The sequence below is a fragment of the Marmota monax genome, unplaced genomic scaffold (genome assembly GCF_021218885.2).
Source record: "Marmota monax isolate L192 unplaced genomic scaffold, Marmota_monax_Labrador192_F-V1.1 WCK01_AAM20220418_F8-fsc00009, whole genome shotgun sequence".
Classification (NCBI taxonomy): Eukaryota; Metazoa; Chordata; class Mammalia; order Rodentia; family Sciuridae; genus Marmota; species Marmota monax.
Window position 1 is genome coordinate 14,044,427 of NW_026694710.1, and position 20,918 is coordinate 14,065,344.

A 20,918-nucleotide genomic window follows, 5' to 3' on the forward strand; every position below is an offset into this window, starting at 1 on the left:
ACCCAGTTTTATTGCTGTTTTTTTCCTTGAATAAGGCAAACCATGCTAGCCTCAATTTCCTCACTTTTAAAATGGACTGCTATAAAGGATAAGTGAGACAAAGCCTGCGAAAATCTAAATCAAGGTAAGATTGTCTAAAATAATCATGGAAAGTTGTAGATGTCCAGAAAGGGTTAGAGTTGATTTTTAATTTGACGGTTTAAGACACCAGCACATTTCAAGGCAGGGTTCTTGGAGAAATTGGCTGAAGATCTTCAGGAATAAAGCCCCTCTTTCCCCTCAGTTTTGTTACCACTGTGCACAGTCTTTCTGAAAGCCATGACCTATTACTTTCTCATGTTCCGTGGATTTCACACTTTAACTAGAAGTGAACACCTCCGCAGCTGAAGAGCTTCCTGCATTTCTGGTTTTCTCAGTCCTAGTACATCTGAGCTAGCTGATTAGAGTTTTACATGAGAGTGTCCTTTCTCCAACTAAAAAGCACCTTCTCCTCTAGTCTCTTTTGTAATCCTACCTGAAATTCCAGAAAGGAGGAGCATTCTCCCAGTTATGCATACTACAGCATCCAATCTCGGTAACTCAGGATGCACGCCTACCTGCTTCTGACCACGAAAATGAAAGGGTATGGTCCCTATCTGATAATCTATATCTTCTAAATTTTAACATTTTGAAATGTGTGTTCCTCAAAGTCATTTGTGTGTGTGTGTATGTGTGTGCGTGTGTGAAAATTGGAAGTTCAGACACAAGAATGGTAATTAAAGCTATTCTTTCCTTTTCAGAGACAAGATTCTTTTTCGGTACATGAAAATGCATACACTCACAGAGGCATGCACATTTATCTCAATTGTCCAATGAAGTAGGGTCTGTCTTTGTAGGTTTCTGTTTAGGTTAGCTTTTCTTATTTGGAGAATTATTTATTATTAGTATATCTGCATGGTAGGCAGAATGTGACCTCTCAAAGATATCTATCATTGTGCCTGGGACCTATAATTTTAGATTACGAAAGGTAATTAAGTTTACAGATAGAATTACAATCACTTACCAGCTTTTCTTAAAGGAAGACAAGCGTCCTGGATTATCCAGGTGGGCCCAATATAATCACAAAGAGAGAAGAAGAGAAAGCAGAAGAATAAGTGTCAGAGTGATGTGATGTGAAGAACCCAGCTGGCTATTACTGGCCCTGACCACAAGCCAAGACATGTGGGCAGCCTCTAGAAGCTGGGAAATGGACTCTCTCCTTGAGCCTGCAAAGGAATTCAGTGCTGCCAACTCCTTAATTTTAGCCCAGGGAGACCCTTTTTAGACTCTGACCTTCAGAACTATAAGAATATGAATTTGTGTTGTTTTAAGCCACCAAGTTTGTGATAATTTTTCATAGCAGCAACAGGAAACTAATAGCCAGTTTCAGTATGACAACAACACATGTGCAATGTAGAAAATAAGCAACCTCAGGCAGATTAAGCTACAACAGCGATTGGTTGAGCCCGGGAAGGGCTCAATCCCCCAGAGAATTCCTGTTCCAGTTCTCCAGGGGTTTGTATTTGGAACCCAAGTAAGGGGAAACACATTTCTCCCCTCCCTCCCTCCCTCCCTTCTTCCCTCCCTCCCTTCCTACCATTCTTCTTTCCAATATTTCCTTCCTTTCTTCCTTCCTTCCCTCCACTGGGGATTAAACTCAAGAGCATTCGACCACTAAGCCACATTTCCAGCCCTATTTTGTGTTTCATTTAGAGACAGGGTCTCACTGGATTGCTTAGCACCTTGCTTTTGCTGAGGTTGGCTTTGAACTGGCGATCCTCCTGCCTCAGCCTCCTGAGCTGCTGGGATTACAGACCTGCACCACCATGCCTGGCATTCATTTATTTTTAAATAAGGGTTTAATCCCTTACCAAAAGGTTTAATTGAGATGTGGCCCCCAGCTTCACCTGCTGCTAGATTACATACTGGAAGCTGTTCATAGATATTTCCGAATTTAGGGAGCACTAGCAACATTAGCAGTCTTGAGCAGTAATATGAACACATACCATGTTAGTCCTGGCCTTCAAAGCCAATTCACATGTTTTCTCTTTATTGAAGACTTTTTAAAAAATTTCAATTGAAGAAATTTCTTTCTTCTAGTGCATATATCCCCTTCTTGCTTGCATCCTATCTATTATGTTGACATCTAAACTCCCTATTTTCTTGGGAAAATCAATGGAGTGGTCCAATAATATAGGTAAGCCTCCTGGTGGTCAGGACTGAGCCACTGACCTCAGCAATTATATTTAGAGAATGAACACCCACCTTGACCCACAGCCTTCATCCTGGGGGCACCCCTCAATGTTTGCTCTGTGCTTTGTTCAACACTTATGGAGAATGTGCACAGCTCTCAGCTTGGTGCAAAGGGGACTTGTCTCACAATGGGTTTCAGTGGTTCTGACCTTGCAGACAAGGGAAGACCCTTGCAATAATTGTGTGTGTGTGTGTGTGTGTGTGTGTGTGTTGAGCATAAATGCAAGAAAGAGAGAGGGAGAAAGACAGCACAAGGATAAACAGAAGGAACTGAAATAGTCTGAGAAGAATCTTGACAACTATACAAAATATTCTTTCTAGATTATTCCTACACCTCTTTATGAAATAAAATATGATCAGAAAAATCACTCTATCTCACATTTAAGCCTGATGAGTTCCCCCCGCCCCCCGCAAAGCCCTGCTATGGTGCAGCAAATGAAATAATGGAGTTCTAAGAACCGCCCAAGTCAGGCTCTGGGAATTGTGTGCCTAAGAACTGAGCCAAAATGATAAAGTAATGAATCCATGGCAGCAGGGCCCACACCAAAATGAGGCGGAAAGTGCCACAGGAGTTAGATGTTCCACACTTGGAGGGTAGGGCCAGGGCCAATCCATGTAGTGCAATACCCATGGAGACATGATTCATCATACTTTTAAAACCACCTGTTCCAATTCCAAGGTCATCTGAAGCTTCAGCTAAGAAGGTCCAGCTGATGAGGTCCTCTGTATAGGCATCACGGACCAAGACAATGGCACAGCAGGAGTGTATGACCAATTCAAGAATAAATAATTTCTTGCCTATAACTTTTTCCTATACTCTTCTTTATTTCAATTTCAGATCAATCTGCGTGCTCTCTGTGAGCTCCAGAAGACAGACCCTGTTCATTTTTATGGTGTTGAATCAATCTCTCACAGTATCTGAGTAGAGGAGTGCCTGTTTCTTTGTTCTCATTTCTCTCTTCTTTTCTCTCTTCTTTCTCTCTTTTAGCTTTCTCCTTCTTCTCCCTCTATTCTGAGCCTGCTCTCTTATCTCATTGCTTTTTCTATTGCTTCCCTAACCTGTTTTTACAAGACAGAACTTGATTCCAAACATTTACACTTCAGAATGAGATTTAGGCCACATTGTACCTTTACAAAGATCATTTGCATTTTTAGCTTTATTTTTCTTTATAGAATGCATCCACAATTTTAAAAATGAATAAAAACAAATATGGTGATGTTGATACCCACCTCCCCTCATGGGTGAGAACGTGGATCTTGTGTGAGGATACTAGAGGCCAGGCCCCAGGTGTTGATGTCTAGAATGAAGCATTGGGCAAGTTACTTAAGCTTTCATGTCTCAAAATGCTCATCTATACAGTGGGGTATATAATAGTCTATCCCACTGGAATGTCATGAAAATTCACTGTGATAGTTTATGTGAATCACACAGTACACTATGTCAGATGGCGGGGACTCTATTTTTGTAATCCTAATTATAATAAAGAAAAGGAAAAATTAGTATTAAATTATAATTCATGCCCTAATGTCTCCCAATAAGGTGATACATGACAGACACTTTTTATAGAAAGACCATAAGAAAAGGGGTCTGACAAGAGTATCAGAACTTGCATGCTTGGATTGGATTGTTTGCCTTGGAAACCCATTCAGTTTAGTCCAGCAAAGTCCAGGTAAAGGGAAATAAGAGAAGAAGAAAAGAAAAAAAAAAAAAGAGCAAGCAAGAAATATCATAAGACACAAGGAAAGTTTATTTTCTAATGAAAATTATCTAATTGCACATGCAAGTAATCTGCTAATACATTTATATGAAGATTTCATAATGCAATTGCTTTGATTATTATATACCTGAGAACTATTTTATAACACATCAGTGCAATATTGCTAGAAGCTTTGGGATATGAAAGGTACATTTTACCCTAATTCTCTTTAAAATTGTAATCAACCTTGTGGATTCAACAGGGCATGCAAACCAGAAGGCTGTGATGCTTAATTATTTAATGGACATTCAAATACTTATTTTAAAGAAATCCATTCACGATACTTTTACCAACCTTGCAGATAGAGCTGCAGTTACGTGAAATAGCTTGAGTCCTATTTGGCCATAGAGTTCATCTAGAGAATATGCAGGGATCTTTCCAATGTAACTGAGGGATGCCAAGATGGAGAGGCATGATGCATGTTGGGTAGAGGAGTCACTGGGGGAAGAATAGAGGACACTTGAGAGGGTGAATAGCTTCTAGCATTTTGGTGAGGAAATCTTAAAACGATAAGAGACACAAAGGGTTACACACTGACCTTTCCCATCACTTGTCTTATCAGGTCCTGAGGTTCAGAAGTCTCCTCCACACTGTTCAGCTTCACCAGTATGGTGGAGGCTGCTTCTTTCTACCCATCCTTTCTTGGGAAAGTCACAACTAGGGTCTAGTTTCAATGGAACCTTCCAGATCATGCAAACTGTACTGATGGCTTACTTCTCAGCACAAATTGACCAAGTGAATACATTTTTCTTTTACAACTTTCTTTCTTTTCCACTTCTTAATGTATTATCCTGCTTTTACTTATACTAAACCAGTCAGGAATTGTAAAGCACAAGAGTTCCTTCAGCTTAAAATAATGCTTATGCCAAAGTTGCATATTTTGGAGTAGCCTTTGTTTATCCCCTTCTTAGACTAATAATCTTACACTTAACATTGACTTAACTAGTTCCTCTTTGCATCATCATTCTGTTTATATTTCTGGAGAGAAGGTAGGTAGTAAACATATCTAACATTTTTCTTGATCTTGTTACATTTATTTCTGTATTTATATAGTGTTGACAGGGTGAGTAGCATTTCTTAAACAGATAATTTCATCTGGTGAAATTTCAAACTGAAGTTACAACAAAAAGGGAAGAGAGTTATTAATTTCAGATTTCAGTAAGTCATCCCATTTGAGAATATTTAAGGGATCCCAATGGATCCATGTAAAAAAAAAAAACTGAAGTCCCTCTCAATGACCCTCTCTCTCTCAGACTGTTCAATTGACTTGGGCATGCCTTCTCAGAGAAAAGTTTTAACTTTCCTGTGAGTTTCTTTCAACATTTTCCCTTTGTCCTTTGCCACATCCTCAGCTAAAGAGCCAATCACTGTGATGCAGAGAGGCTTGAGAGTGAAATGGTGAAGGATGAAGTGCGTAGGATCTTGTACCCATGACACCTATGTCTAATCCCAAGTCTGCCAAGTACTATATAAGAGAATTAAGGCAAATTATTACTTAATCTCTTAAAGCCTGACTTTTATCCTTGAAACAAGAACAATAACATCAATCTCAGAGAAATATGAAAGGAGAAGATTTTAGAATTTAATTGATACTTATAACTACTCCATACATGCTGTAGGATATTTTGTTGGAATGAATTAAGTGTATAAATCCTGGGTTTGCTCCTTATTGAATGTGATGTTCAAAAATGATTGAATCTCAATGCTCCTTATTTTTTTCTTCTTTGAAATAGTGATAATAATATCTGACTTATTTGTGGAAGGATTAAACTAATTTACACATTAAAAGTACTTAGCATGGTGCCTAGTATAAGTCAATGGGTAGGAAATATCAGTGTATTCTTTTGATATTTCTTTTCTTTGGTGTGAAACACAGACTTCTGCAAGTCACAATCTATAATGCAAAGAAAGAGGTAAGCGTGAGTATGAAGGGAAATGCCAGGATATATTTTAATATGTCAAACCGGGTTGGGTTAGCAAGTCATAGCATAGGAGTCTATATTTGGAATCATATTGTCTACTTTTTAAAATGATGCACAGTCATCTATTCCTTCCCTGGTTATCTCCACAAAAACACATTTTCCCAGCATCTCATCTTAGATGAAGCATGCAAATCTTTTGGTAGTGTTATTACTTTATGAAATTCTGGTGTCACAGTGCTTGTGAAACAGACCCTGAGTCCTTAAGAGATACAAGATCCTGTCAATGGAGCAAACATAAAAGACCCAGAAAAGGCAGCTCATGTGGATTGGGAAAGGCTGGACCTCCAAGAGGCTCAGCTGGTAGATCCTGCACTGAGAGTGCTATGGTCCTAGAGGGAAATCCTTCCTGGAACCAGCAAAATCATATTTATGCATCTTTATGTGAATTTCAAGGAGAGTGGGGATTTCATTCCTGAAAAATGAGGCATGGAGCCATTTCAAAATATTTTGCTTAATTATTAATCAAGACATTATCAGAGAACTTTTTGCTGAAATATGTTAAGGGATAGAAAGAGAAAAGCAAAGACTTTGGAAGAAGACAAAGCAAAGTTTGAGTTCTGGGTTTTCGGTGACCTTGCTCAAGTCAATTAACCTCTCTATATTTTAGTTGTTTTCAAAAAATGGTGTGGTATTATGTAGGATCAAAAACCCTCCTACATTGGATTTGACCTCATTAATTTCTGTATTTTTTAATGTTGACTAATTTTAGCAAAATGTGATAATTTCAGAGAATGATAGTTAGAACATTTCTTTTCCCATCAACTGCTGAAATCAGCTTCCCCACCACTGGCTTCCTGACATAGCTGAAAACACATGGAATGGACGGTGGCTGGACCAAGATATTCCATCAATACATTATCCTAAATGAAAAGCACCATTGTCAGACCAGTGTGATGGCCGAGTTATATTCCTGGCACCTAGAGGAGAAAAATAACCATGTAGCTAGGGTGATCTTCAAGCCTTCATGGAAAAAAATATTGGAACTAGACATTGGAGTAGGGGTGTCAGGACCAGAAAGGAGCAGAGTCCCATCATCCAAGGTGACCCTGTAAAGAGCAGGCACTTCATTCATAATCTCCAAGCTCCATGTGCTCAGCAGTTTGGGTTCAGGTCTCCAGTCTCATGGGCCATGAGAACAGGGGAGTGCCATTTCCATTTTAAACTGAGAAAACCCAGTCTCCTATAAACCAGTATCTCCAAGGTCACACAGCAAGCAAGGCCTAGAACCCAGACTTCACCCAGGTCCATTACCCAAACTTCAGTATGACAGACTATGTCTAGTAATGATGGAAGTCGGTGCCCTCTGGTCTAACACCCCCCAGAACACTGCTCTCACTTCCTGAGTGGAGTCAACCCTCCTTTTTGGTGCCCGACTGGTCTTGTAAAGTTTTCTATTCCATGAGCTGCTGCATTTATTGGTCACATTCCACTTCCTACCCATCTCCTCCATCAAACTGTAAACCCCTGAAGGATAAGGCTGGGCATTATTCACTATTCATAGCTCATAGTAACAGCTTAATAAATGGTAATAATAACTGAGTGGATGAGTGCACAGTGCCCACAACTTGGCAAATAAGTTGACTCCTTAATGCTTCAGTTTCCTTCCTGTAAAACAAAGATGATCATAATACCCACCACACAGAGTTGTGAGGATGACTTAAGTGTTGGTAAATCACTGCAACATCAATGAGCACATAGTAAATACTCTGTAAATATTAACTGTTAATATGGGTTCATTTAATTTCCACAGTTCCCTTTAAATGGAGAGCATTAAATGAAGTGTCATAATATGGACTTCACAGAATAAGAACTGTTCAGAGAGGTTAAATGCTTTGCAGAAGATCACAGAGCAAAGAAGAAACAGAATCTGAATATGTTCCCAAGGTTCTGAGATATGATTTGTAAGCCTTTATGCTGTAGGTGCACACAGGGTCTCAGTTGATTCTCTTCCCCCTGTATTCAGGCTGGACTTCAGGAGAGTAGAAAAAAGCAACAGGGTGATTAAGTTAATGTGGTCTTAGCATAGCTCAAAGTCCTTGGTATTGCCCACAAAGCTGCTTCACTGCTTGGAGTGTTTTGGAATAGGACACTTGTAGGATCCTTGGGGCCAGCAACACCCACACTTCCCTGTTGATATGAATCTCCAGAGTGTCTTCTTTGACAAAACACACTCCAGGATCCTTTGAATCAGACTCTCCACAAGAGAGCTTTTTTTAACAAACACTCAGAGTGATTTTTGTTATCAGGGAAGTCTGGGAAACTTTGTTTTGAGAGAGGATGAAAGTGTACTTTAAAGGATGGCAGTGATACCCTTGCTCCAGAGGGGGCAGTTACTGAGCATTGCTTTTTACAGGTCTGCTTGCCCAGTCCTCTACTTGTGTTTGTAAACATAAGGAATCAATCAGTGTCCCTATAATGCCCTCCATGGGTTTGTAGGGACCACCACGGTGGTAGAATGGGGCAGGGGGCTTGGATGTCTGATTGACAAAATCACTGAATGGTTTTCTTCCTATACACACCACCACCACCACCACCACCAAGAAAGAAAGATTTTAAAAGCCGCCCATGGGCTTGCAGAGAGCTTTCAGAAAGAAATTGTAGGCACCCGCCTGGAGAACCGATTTTTTCCTAGCATCCAGATAGCTGGCTGAGCTGTCTCCCAGAGGAGGCTCTGGGAGGAGAGAGCAGCTGCTATGGCAAAAAGGGGACATTCACACACTTCCCAAGCAGCAAAGTAGCGCGCAGCAGCCCTGCCCAGCCTCGCGTAGTCCACAATACTGGGAGAGCGCCCTGCTCTCCAGGGCAAGTTTCCTGGGAGTGTCCCTTCTCCACGGACGCTTCAAAGTCTCCAGTGCTCCAACAGATGTTTCCCTCGCAGCTCTGAAGTCCAAGTACTCGCCGGCTGCAGCGCAGAGTGCAGAGGCCGGCGCACGCTGTGCTTGGGGCCCCCCAGCCAAGCAAATGCCAGGATCAGCATGAGAAGGTGGACTTTAGCTCAGGTCTGTCCTCACCCTGGGGGGCGCCTGCTTTGCCCTGTGCATCTGCGAGGAGCTGCTCACTTTCCCCCCTTGCAAGTCTTTGTTCTAAGCCAGACGTTGCTCGGATTCTCTAATTAACTCCCTCCACTCCAAAGGGGTCCGGAGGCTGGGATGCTCTGCAAGCTTAGAGGATGTTGACTCTCGAGTGGGAGTCGGAAGGACTGCAAACAGTGGGTATTGTTGTGATTATATGTGCATCTCTGAAGCTGCTTCATTTGCTGGGACTGATTGATTTTTCGGAAGGTAAAGTGGTCGCTCCCAGTCTGTGCCTTGGTCAGGTTAGGGTTAGGAAATGGACACATGCTGCACAAGTTGAGAAGGCTTAATACCCAAGTAAAAGTTTTTAAATATGCGTGCTTGAAATACAGCAGCCTAGCAACTGGACAGTTCATTTCTGTTTGCTCAGATATTTGCACTGGGAGGGAAGGGATTTTGTACCATTTTCTCTCTGTAAGAAATCCTTCTGGGTTTTTGGTGTTTCTGTGGGTTAAATATTTTCCAAGGTGGGGAGTTAGGGCTCTATGGGCTGGTAATACAAGTTGGGTTTTGGTTGTCAAGTTTGTGTTGGCTGCCACGCCTTGATATTGTGAGCAGAAGCTCAGGGTCTGTGTGTTCCTCACTAGTTAGGAGGTGCAGGGGTGGAGCTGGGTTGTTGATTATGATATAGACTGGGGAAGCTTCTGGTATAAGATTGAGTCAATGGGTGTTCAGTAAAACTATGCTTTGAGCACTTTAATTTGTAAAAGTGTCTCATTTACACGCCCAGAAGAGCTACTTTGATCATCTGTCAAAGTAGAAACCCATAAACCCAGAACAGCCCTGTTGCTACCAATAAATATTTTGTCCATGTAATATAAATTTTATTTTCACTATCCAAAACCAATTTTTGTCATTCAAAGATTGGAGAGCTTTTAAAAAAATACTTGATTAACTTTGTTTTAACAATTTGAATATATATATGCACATACACATATATTTATTTCACGAAATAGTGCTTTAACCTAAGTAACATATTTTGAAGCATTTTAACTGAAATCACTTAATGCCATTTCTATATTCAAGCTTTTCATTCTTTCCAAGTTCAAGAATGGGGTTCCAGAGATGCTTGCTAATATTCTTTGCAGATAAGGATATGATCTTATGTGGCTGAGTTATGAGTATTCACTTCTCACATGGTATGTAACATGGGGAGGTAAAAATACTTAAACTTTCCTATGTTTCTTATGAGATTTCTAAGTAAAGAGCTAAGACACATAGCTAAAATGACATCATCCCAAACTACATCTGGTGCACAGGTTGTTTCTGTTAATATGTTGATGATGGACAATGTTTCATTCCTTCAGAAAATTATTATTTTTTCTACAAAATAGATACATTAGGTCCCAACTATTCAGATCAATATAAGGACAGGACATAAGAAGTTTTCATGTAATTTTTATACCTTTTTTAAAGCATTCTCAATCTAAGACAAGATTTGCTTAGACACAGTGAAAATAATATTGTAACTTGGTGAAGTAAAATCCTAGAAATGAGATTTTTCTGTTTTATACCACACAGTAATATTATTTAACCCCTTAAAAGAAAACAATGCACAGAGAAACTTCTCAGAATGTGACAATCTTTCATTTTCTTGAGAGTTCTGCCTCAGTGCACTAATGTTGATGTCCTAATGAAATACAAGTAGAGTAATTTCCATTTCTATGATCAGAATAACTTTCTCTGTAACATTTGTCACCAAATTATTAGTTTTTATTCTCTGGAGTTGATTTGGGCATAAACCCCATATTTAGCGCACTATGTTGAAGGAGGCTTGGTTTCAGAGCTGATTCTAGAGGACAACCCCTACTGCGAGTTGGAGGAAGCCAACCTTCATATGGGTGGGAGATCTACATAGTTCTTTCAATGCTAATGTGGACTGTATGCATTTTAAAGTCAAAAGTCTCAAGTTTTAAGGCCTCTGTCAATGACTCAGTTTTTTATTCTTTAATTTCTATGTTATGTCATTTAAAGTAGAAAGTTTTCAGATTAAAACTTCAAAGTGAGTTCAAACAATATTAAAAGTAGAATTGTAAACCTGACTCCTCCCCACTAGCATCACAAAAAAAATATTAAGCTGGTCTGAAATGTCTTCCTTGAGATGGGTATCTAGGCCATACCCATATTCAAATCTAAGTCCATTTTTCTATATACTTACAAATTCAGATATGCTTACATGTTTATAGATATTATGTGAAATGTGAAGTAACCTGGGAAAACTTTGGATTTGATGTACAATGTGAGCTCTGATCATACTTAAGCACAAGGTTGCAGATTCCCACCATGTGTGAAGTAGGACCCACGTTAACTTGACAAATCAGAACTTTCTTGTTCTGAAATACATGTTAGAAAATGCTGATCTATTCCAACTCTTTTATTTTATGTAGGCAATGAATGCAACCCAGAGTGGCTAGCTGGGCAGGACCTAAACCAAAGACCGCTGAATCCTACTCAGTTCTTTTCTTCTTCCAACACACCTTTCTTTTACCCCTCTTCCCTAACACTGGGAAAGAGAATAAATGAAAACATATCTAGAACTTTTCCAGAATTCTCTAATCTTATCCTGAACTGGTCGCTAAAAGCTACTGGTCTTTCACTTTTCTGAGAAAAAATATATTCATATAAAATAAGATCACACAATATCTCCTTAATTTCTACCAAGATTTGACTCCAACCCTAGCATGGAACCCAGGCATGGGATGTAAGTGAGCCAATGTGGACCACATTGTGCTGAGGCTGATTAGAACAAAGACAAGTCAAGTGGTCTCATCTCATGATCCCTGGCCTAAGGTCCAAATTGGATTATGGTCTACATAATTCATACAATAAGCCCAAGTAGAGTGCGAGCATGGGACTCAATGAGAACATGAGAAATATGGCCTATACCCCTGGCTATGTTTTCTTAGATTTTGACAATGTCTAAACAGGAACAGAACCTAGAAATTTTAATATACAGGGAAACATAGGATTACAAACAGAAAAAAAAAAAGGGTCACAAGCTTATATCTTTATTCTTTCTAGATTCAGATAATAAAAAGGGACAAGGGTTATCCTTGTGTAAATTACCAAACCTTCCCCTGAGCTTGCATTATCCAGCAACTAAGGTCCATAAAAAGCCAGGGAATTCACTATTCCTTTTGGCAAAGGAGTAATGAACATGAGGCTCTGAGCAGAACTTTGAGCTTCTTTTAGGCATGGGTGAGCTTAGAGACTGTCCTTGGTAGACAATGGCACTTTAGTGGTGCCATTGTGGAGTATATCTTCCAGTGTGACTGTACATTGATTAGTTTAGAAAATACTTCTGAGTCTACATGAGTAAAGGGTCTATGTTAGTATGAGATAAAGCAGTGTACCTTAGTATTATCAGATCTAATGCTGCAGAGCTTCAGTTCTGGATACAAAAGTGTTAAGAGAAACAATTCTCCCACTGAAATTAGTTTTCAATTTTGGTCAAGCCCTATTTAAAAAAAAAAAAATCTCGGCCAATTGAAATCCAAGATTTAGAAAGCAAAAGTAATTTGTAAAGAGGATTAGAATGGCTAATGAGATTTTATTATAATGATTTGAGGTTTTACACATATCCACTCATTAATAAGAGGAATGAGGAAGAACACTCACAAGCTTCATTCCATCATTTCACAGTTGAACATGCAATATATGCCATATTGAATTCTAAACATGCGCAGCGCACTCTGTTTGGTATTGACTGAGATGGTGAGACGGTGCAAGATGAACAAGGAAGGAAGAGTCCCTCAGTAAGCCTCCATTCCGGTAAGGAACTCATGACAAAACAAGTCAGAAGGAAACAAGTGCCAGGCACAGGAGTAAGCTACGACCTGCAGAAAACTAGGTGGAGTGGTACATTCAGAAAAGGAGACTGGGGAAGGCTTCACAGAGAAAGAACAGTCATATAGGACCTAGAAATGGGGCAAGAATTTCTCAAATTGGAGAATGAGGGAAGAGGATTCTCAGATGAGCAAAGAGCTTGAGCTATGTCCCCAAGCCCTGATGGTGGGTGGTTTGCATAGATAAGAGAAGTGAACCAGGTGTAGCTCTTGGAGCACATGGGTCTCAGATTTTTAAATGGGAGATGTGGCGGGAGAGGTCACTTTGGTTTCAACACTGGAAGAAAACAATTATTCCCTAATTGGAGATGAGCCCTCAATTCCAAGTCTTTAATTTTGGGAGAACAAGTGGGAGTAGATAATGATGAGATGAGAGGGTGGAAGCAGTGGTATTAGCTATGCTTTCTTGGCAGTAAAATGCTTGGAGTGAATTGTCAATTTCCAGTTTATCCAGAAATTCTTTTTTTTTTTTTTTTTTTTTTTTTTTTTTTTTTTTAATTTTTTATTGTGGGTTGTTCAAAACATTACAAATTTCTTGACATATCATATTCCACACTTTGATTCTAGTGGGTTATGAACTCCCACCTTCACCCCATACACAGATTGCGGATTCACTTCAGTTACACATCCATTGATTTACAAATTGCCATACTAGTGTCTGTTGTGCTCCGCTGCCTTTCCCATCATCCACCCTCCCCCCTCCCCACCTCTCCCCTCCCCTCCCCTCCTCTCTCTCTACCCCCTCCACTGTATAACCCTGAGGGTCTCCTTCCATTACCGTGCAATTTACCTTCTCTCTCCCTTTCCCTCCCACCTCTCATCCCTGTTAAATGTTAATCTTCTTCTCCTGTTCTTCGTCCCTACTCTGTTCTTAGTTACTTTCCTTATATCAAAGAAGACATTTGGCATTTGTTTTTTAGGGATTGGCTAGCTTCACTTAGCATAATCTGCTCTAATGCCATCCATTTCCCTGTAAATTCTATGATTTTGTCATTTTTTAATGCAGAGTAATACTCCATTGTGTATAAATGCCACATTTTTTTTATCCATTCGTCTATTGAAGGGCATCTAGGTTGGTTCCACAGTCTTGCTATTGTGAACTGTGCTGCTATGAACATCGATGTAGCAGTGTCCCTGTAGCATGCTCTTTTTAGGTCTTTAGGGAATAGACCAAGAAGGGGAATAGCTGGGTCAAATGGTGGCTCCATTCCCAGCTTTCCAAGAAATCTCCATACTGCTTTCCAAATTGGCTGCACCAATCTGCAGTCCCACCAGCAATGTACAAGTGTACCCTTTTCCCCACATCCTCGCCAGCACTTGTTGTTGTTTGACTTCCTAATGGCTGCCAATCTTACTGGAGTGAGATGGTATCTTAGGGTGGTTTTGATTTGCATTTCTCTGACAGCTAGAGATGTTGAGCATTTTTTCATGTACTTGTTGATTGACTGTATGTCCTCCTCTGTGAAGTGTCTGTTCAGGTCCTTGGCCCATTTGTTGATTGGGTTGTTTGTTCTCTTATTGTCTAATTTTTTGAGTTCTTTGTATACTCTGGATATTAGGGCTCTATCTGAAGTGTGAGGAGTAAAGATTTGTTCCCAGGATGTAGGCTCCCTATTTACCTCTCTTATTGTTTCTTTTGCTGAGAAAAAACTTCTTAGTTTGAGTAAGTCCCATTTGTTGATTCTAGTTATTAACTTTTGTGCTATGGGTGTCCTATTGAGGAATTTGGAGCCCGACCCCACCGACTGTAGATCGTAGCCAACTTTTTCTTCTATCAGACGGCGCGTCTCTGATTTGATATCAAGTTCCTTGATCCATTTTGAATTCACTTGTTTAATATGATATCTGTGGCCTGCAGCTGTTCTAAACAACATAATTGTATTTTATTTCAGGGCAATGTTGTTTGGCTTTAAATATCTTTCTTATGAGAAAAGAAAGAAATGTGGAGCACATAGAGTTTGTAGTTCTAGATATAGTAGCTCCGTTTGTGAGGGGGAACTTAAAAATTCCGATGTATTTGTCTGACATCTTGCAAGGTTTTCAGTTATTTTGAATCCTTTACTTTAGAAAATTTTACACATAAGACGAAGTATAGAGAAAGAAATGAGCTACCATATATTCCTCAACCAGCTTCAGTAGTTACCAGTATTCTGCCATAAGTTCTTCAATAATGGCTACCTGTCAATAAATATTTCTTGATTGTTTACAATGTCTACTATGCTAGGTCCCAAGATACTAAGATTAATGAAAGATGGTCAGTATCCTCAAGAAAATCTCAACTGTATAATGAAATAGTTATGCAAACAAACAAAATGTGATGTACCATGTTAAATATATCAATGCAGAAAACTTCAAGAAGAATATAAAGTGATTAAGACTAAGTGGAAGTGATAGAAATGAGACAGATGACTTCATGGTGGAAATGACCTCTAAGCTGGGTTTTCATTGATGAAGAGGAATTCATGAAATTAATATGCAAGAAAGGTGCTTATGCAAGTACTATATATAAGGGACTGGGTGAGGTAACACCATGTATAAGCACAGGGATGCGGTACACCATATGGGGTTCCTGGAACAACAACAAAAAGTGTGAGAGGAGTTGACACAGTTTTATTCCTTCTCCTTGATTGTAATCATCCATGCTGTTTTGCACAGTGCTTGGTATGCAGAAGATACTAAAAGCAAATTATAGAATGAATGCTTCCATGCACTAACAGTGCAATCACAGACATCCAGGGCCACTTTCAAGTGTCCGTGGTAGCCTGAAAATTGTAGGTTAGTTGATTAAGATTTTTATGACTTATTTTTCTGATATAAGATTTCACATGAAAATCCTTCTACAAGGTGAAGGTACCCACATACCGAAAGCATATGGGGCTATGGTTCATTGGAACCCCTGGCCCTGGGAAATAATTTCAATTGAAACACCCAACTGTGAGCCGCAGAAGCCCAGTTTAGATAGGCTTTGGTTTGGATAGGAAAGTAGCCCATTTGGTTCTGTAATTGAAAGAAAACTTTAGATTTGAAGCTAAAATTTAACAAATGTATGTGAAGCACCTACTCTGTGGAAGGGAATAGAAATAATTAGGGTCCTTTCCTGTTCTTAAGAAGTTTTCAAACTGCTTGGAGACCAAACAGCTCATTAATAACTAATCTAAGGTGGTAAAGCAGTTGTGTATGGAGAGCAAAGACTTTGGGAAACTAAAAAAAAGAGAGCCATCCCCGCCAGTAGGAAGATTTCTAAGAAGGCCAATGAAGATGGTGACATTTCAGAACTCAAGAATTGTGAGATCAAAGACAGGATGGTAGAGCCTAGAAGTTAAAAATAGAAATTTGAACTATGTTTTAAAAGGAAAGACATTTTTTTTTCTAAAATCATTTTTTTTTTTTTGTAATCAGGTTAGCAGTAAGAAGTTCACTAATTCATTTAAAATACCAAATGTCTTCCCTGGACCTGGCAATGTGCTTGGTACCAATTTGGCCTGGAACTCTTTATTTTTCACGTTTGCTTCCTTTGAGGAGGGAGAGGGGGACAAAGGAAGGAAGTAGGAGCTCCTTCTTCCCACTGCCTTCCAGACAGAAGTCATCAGGAAAAGACACCTGTGGTTGAATAATCTGGATTCATTACTCATTTGTTCATCTTACTTTTATCTACAAGCAATGAAGATGAAACAGAAGCTAAAGCTATAATTAATAAAGAAGCAAGTTACTTGCACTAGCTAGGATAAAGGTATTTGTGTGTGTGTGTGTGGATTAAGATGCACATTTTTAACCTTTGTTCAGACATGCTACAGGAATGTATGGTTTTCTCTTGATCAGTCATGGACACAGAGTGATGTTGTCTGAAGGTGACACTCTGTGACGTTGTTGATATGCAACAAGAGATTGTGGAGAACTTGCTAATAAACTAGGTCATCTCCTAGATGCCAAGGGCTGCTTTTCTCCTTGGACATAGTGATGAAGAGGGCAGTGTACTGGACATATGGGGAGGAAGGAAGAGCCTAGGCCATGTGGGAGACATACCTGAGTTTAAATCCTACTTCAGTCATTCAAACAAGTTATTCCATCAGTTCCCTTTCCGTAAAACAGGGCTAATACTTCCAACCTTTCAAGATTGCTGTAGGGAATACAGAAACATAAGGGAAATATCCAGCTCTGGGCCTCATCCACAAATAGCAACCCTCAGGCAGCTCTCTTGTAATTATGTTGGGATGACAGGTGTCATGTTTTGATTTTTTGAGTTAATGGTTCTCAAACTTTAGGATGTATCAACAGATGGCCTGCTAGGACACAGACTGCTGGACCCCATCATCAGTTTCTGATCCAGTAGATCTTTACTGGGGGCTTGAGAATTATTTGTATTTCTAATGACTTTGTAGGTCAGTGCTGCTGGTCCAGGGCCAACACTTTGACAGCCATTGGGTGAGACAATAAATCTGAAAATCCAAGCCCATAATGTCTTCAACAAATTCTTCACTGAATATTTTGGTACCCATTGAAATTTATTCCAGAGAAACGGTCATGAGTTTTTTCTTTATTAAATATTTTAGGCTTTGTGCGTCATGCAGTCTGTTACCGTTATTCAACTCTCACACCCAAAAGCAGCCACAGAGAATACATACACAAATGGGCTCTGTTCCACTCAAAGTTTATTTGTGCATGTTCAAATTTCATATAATTTTCACATGCCAAAAAAATATTACTTTGTTTGAATTCTTTTTTTTTTTCTTTTACATTGTTTTAGGTGTCAAACAATACTTAGCTAATAGATGATCCAAAAAGTAAACAAGCAATAGGCTAGATTTGAAATTGGACCCCTGTTGAAATGGGCCAACCCTAGTTCTAGAGTTACCAATAGAAGAACCTATTGGGAAGTTGGGAAGGGGTCTCAGGTGGGTGAGCTATTGCTTTTTGGAAACTTATTTAGATTTTCTGAGCCTTGGTTCTCATTGAATAGATGGGGATCTAGTTTCCCTTTTAAGATTGATGGAAGTATCTGCTAAATTAGCAAATATTTTAATGAGCATTTTCATGCTGTCCAACAAAAAAATGTCTTCCCTTTCCTTAATTCCACATTTTTAGACCAATTTAAAGGATTGTTATAGAAATAAGCAATTACATGCTTTTGTTTTCAGATGAATCAATGCTGGGGACAGGCAGTTTTGGTTGCCTGTCATATTGATTTTCATGGACTATGAGGCAAGGTGACATAGTTTTGTTTTTTTTTTTTTCACTGAATTTATAAACTCTTACCCAGTGTATTTGCTAAAGACAAATTTCAACTTTTCAAATTAAACTCATCTTCATTACATGGAGTATAATACAATTGTATTGAATCAGCAGACATCTTTGAAAAATAAATTGCCCTAAGGCTGAACTTTCTTGAAAGCAAAAGACATGTAAGATAAGATCATGTGACTTGAATGGACACAGATTGAATCAGTTTACTGGCTGTATGATCTTGGGCAAGGTATAGGAACACCTGAACTTCAGATTTTCTCATGTATAAAATTGGGAGTATAATAGTAGCTATCCCATAGCATTATTGGGAGAATCTAATTGAACAATATTTGTTAAAGCAGCTGGCACCAAAACACAATAAATATTGGAAATTATAGTGTTACCATTACTGCCTTTGTTCTTCATATCCATCATACTTAAACATAATCATTCATTTAATCGTCATGAAAAAAATGTTTTCAAGTGGGATCTGTATACCAGGCACTGTGATAGTCACTGGAAATTTAAAAGCATGATTTGGGTTGCAAGATTTTTATATGCAATTGAACATGCAAACAAGTTGCTTTAGTAGATGGTCCTGGCCTCACAACTATGCCGAGATTAGAGAGATTAAAGGTCAGACTGACCAGTTCTATTTAGAAGGTGGGAAGCTTCTGATAAAATATCCTAGCAGAGGTGACCATTAGCTGAATCTAAGTGACATTTTCAGCATTTAGTGTCATACTCCTGGGCACGCTGACAATTTTTGAAACTTGCTTTATCATTTTTGTGCATCAACCTCAGAGTGACTCCAGTTTCTGGATTCTAGCTTAAATTATTTGTTTTTCTCAAAATGTGCTTCTTACATGAATGCCACGTGTCTTTCTCCACTTAGCTCAAGTCAAAACTCACCCTCTCTTTAGTACCCTCTTTTCACCCTAATCTGAATTCTGTTAGTCCTGATGTATATTATACAGCAGATACAACACTGGGTAGTAATGAGCCTTGATATGTTGTATTTTATATCATTTGGGTTCATTCATTTCTTCTGATCTAGAAAGGAGGGAAGTTTGACCTCAGCCCAGTGGAATTGTTAATTTAAACCAACATACCTGTCTCATCTCAGTCCTATTCACATCACATTTCTCTTCCAATCTAACTTCATATTCTCACAAGAGAAATCTAAAGCATGAGGACTGAGCTCGCACTGGAGATTCTTCCACATCACCCACAAAATAAAATCTCATTGTCTTTAAATACCATGGAAAGGATCAGGGTCAGAGCAGGACTTACCTTTTGGAGTCATCTCTGGTCATTTCTCCCTTTTCTTCCTCTGCCCAGCTTCATGTTCAATGAACACTATACTGAATGTCCTGAGCCTCTCATGTTGTCTCCAGTTTCTGTACTCTCAAATGCACTCTTCATTTTTCCAGAATGTTCTCCCCTTCTCAAAGTTCTGGAAAAGTTTTTCCAATCTTCGACTCAGTTCATCCTCTTCCTCTGGACAGTATTTCTTGACTTCTTCAGGTAGACAAAGGTACTGTGGCCCGGGTCCATCCATGCCTCTTCCCACTCTTCCTGTGCCCAATTTTTGGTTCACTGCTATTGAATTCCTTATCACTTCCTAAATGCTCCATGCTGTTTCATGCTTCATGCCTTTGCTTGTGCTCTGTCCCTCCTTCTAGAACATAATTCCCACTGGGATTCACCTGATTAACTCCTTCTTATCCTTTAAGCTCAGTTCAGGAGCCATCTGTTCCAGAAAGCCTCCCTTGAACTACCTCATTGGATTAAGTGCTCATTTCTTGTTATTCCAAAGCACTCTATCTTGGCACTTCAAACTACATTAAACTCTTGATGTCTAAACTTCAAGCACTACATAGGCAGAGCTCTTATCTCTGCCTCCTTAGTGCCTTGTGGGAGTGAGTGGATAGATGGGTAGATGACAGACAAGTTTATTCAGAGGTTCTGGTAATAAACTCAGTTTCCATAACAGACTTGAATTAATATAATTTGTACATAATTCTTTTAGGCAGAGCTTTTCAACTTTGCTGCTATTGACATTTGGGGCTAGAAAGTTCTAGTGGGTGCTGTCCTCTGAATTAAGGATGATCGGCAGCACCCCTGACTGCCATATCAAAGCAATGCCAGTAATTACTTTCCTGGATTTGCAATAACCAAAAATATCTCCATGCACTGCTGAATGTCCAGGGAGTGAGGATAGGAAGTATCTGCCCCTGCATTGAAAACTATACCGTAAGCCCTTTTATATGTGTATTTCCATAAATTATAAAACTGACTTGGGGCTGGGGTTGTAGCTGAATGTTGGCGCATTCACCTAGCATGTATGAGGCACTGGGTTTGATTCTCAGTTTTACATTCAAATAAATAAAGTAAAGGTCTATTGACAACAAAATACTTAAAAGTAAAACTGACTTTATGTTTGAAATCATCATAGTTTTGAAAATTATTGAAATAAAAACAGTGTTGGGAAAGGCATGCTCTTTCATTATAAAAGCAATGAACAGTTATTGAGGATAGTTTATAAATATAAAAGAAAGAAATGTGAAGGACTTACGCTCAGTCTCTCAATGCAAAAAAATTACCACTTACAGTATTTTATGTATCAACTTTCAGGTATTACAATGCATGGATATACTTCTTTAAACTTAATATTGGTGTTGGTATTATTAAATTTTATATAACTTTAAATTCAGTATAGAACATAGTTTGATATTAGATTATAGATCCCTCATAAATATGTAATAT

The 20,918-nt window shown here is 39.1% G+C and overlaps 1 protein-coding gene across 4 annotated transcripts in view; it reads left to right on the forward strand.

Moving 5' to 3' along the window:
• Kcnip4 (potassium voltage-gated channel interacting protein 4) overlaps positions 1-20,918 on the forward strand; it is a 500,726-nt gene that overhangs the window by 275,518 nt on the left and 204,290 nt on the right. The window contains exon 1 of one of the 4 annotated variants that reach the window (XM_058572392.1): positions 9,092-9,291. The exons of 2 other annotated variants lie outside the window; for them this stretch is intronic. In XM_058572392.1, the coding sequence (XP_058428375.1) occupies positions 9,180-9,291 (112 nt within the window). In that variant the 5' untranslated portion in view covers positions 9,092-9,179. Of the gene's footprint in view, positions 1-9,091; positions 9,292-20,918 lie in introns of those variants that run through there. One more of the 4 variants, XM_058572394.1, reaches the window with a different exon arrangement.